The 1,182-nt window shown below is 30.5% G+C and overlaps 1 protein-coding gene across 1 annotated transcript; it reads right to left on the reverse strand.

Moving 5' to 3' along the window:
* Positions 1–982, reverse strand: PGSY75_0038400 (putative EMP1-like protein; the record flags this gene model as incomplete). Its single annotated transcript, XM_018783503.1, has 1 exon — positions 1–982. A coding segment is annotated over one exon (982 nt), but the record flags the coding sequence as incomplete, so codon positions are not given.
* Between the last annotated feature and the right edge of the window lie 200 nt (positions 983–1,182).

The raw sequence follows: 1,182 nt of genomic DNA on the forward strand, positions 1-1,182 counted from the left end.
CACATTTCTTACACTTCTCTACCACGTCTTTTGCATGTGTTTTACGTTTTTCGCAAAAATGTTCGACCCATTCTTGTGCAAATCTTAAAAATTGAGGAATATAGTCTGTATTTGGCTGCTCGAATACTTCACTATTTATTTGATTAGTAGGACTATATTGTAATGCTCCCCATATATATTTTTTGTTCGTGTTCCACCAAGCTTCACGTAATAATGTTAAATCACTAGGATATTTATCTGAATTTGTTGTTTGTCCGCTCTTTTGTATATTGTCGTGGAAAATCTTTTTAAACAAATTTTCTAAATTTGTTTCAAGAAGTTTTGTCCATTTATTTTCCCATATACTTGTATTTTTAATTAAATCTCCAATATCGGCATAACTGTATTTCACAGCTTTACATAATTTGTCTCCATCATTTATATGTCGTTTTTTTAAATTTTGTCCTTCAATTTTTGTAGCAATTATCCATTCAGTCAACAACGTGCCATTACTGTCGATTATTTTGCTAACATCCGTTTTACAACGCTCTCCATGAAGGTTTCCAAAACATAAAACTTGTGTTCGTGGAGGAATACCTATTTTGTCTTTATAATCAGCTTTTAATTGCACATTACCATTTTTTGCTTCTGTCCATATCCAATTTTTTCCATTTATTTTTGAATTACTACATGGTGACCCATTACAATTTTCTTTCAACTTGGAATCTTCATGCTTAATTGCTTCAATAAATTCTTCCATAAATTGTTTAATTGCATCTTCATCATCAACAGTAACACCACCATTACCACCCATCATGGTTTTTCCCCCATCCAAATTTTTTGTATCAGTTGTCACACATACTTTCACAAACGGCTCTCCACCACTACTACTACTAGTACCACTTCCACTATTTCCACCAGAGGTACCTACATTTTTTACAATTTCTTTTACTTCCACACATTGTGTAGATATGTTTGACGGCGAAGTAGTAGTATTCGACATTTTTAAAAATAATAATTACTATTTTTGATAATATTGTTATCACTATTATACATTTATGTTATATATAAAAACGTTGTGATGCAGACAATATATATTACGATCACTAATATGGATATATGTATATATGTTGTATCTTACTATACAACTGTTACAACGTTATAAAGTGTTCTTCATTTTTTAACTATTTATACCATGGAAAT

Source organism: Plasmodium gaboni (assembly GCF_001602025.1).
Source record: "Plasmodium gaboni strain SY75 chromosome Unknown, whole genome shotgun sequence".
Lineage (NCBI taxonomy): Eukaryota > Apicomplexa > Aconoidasida > Haemosporida > Plasmodiidae > Plasmodium > Plasmodium gaboni.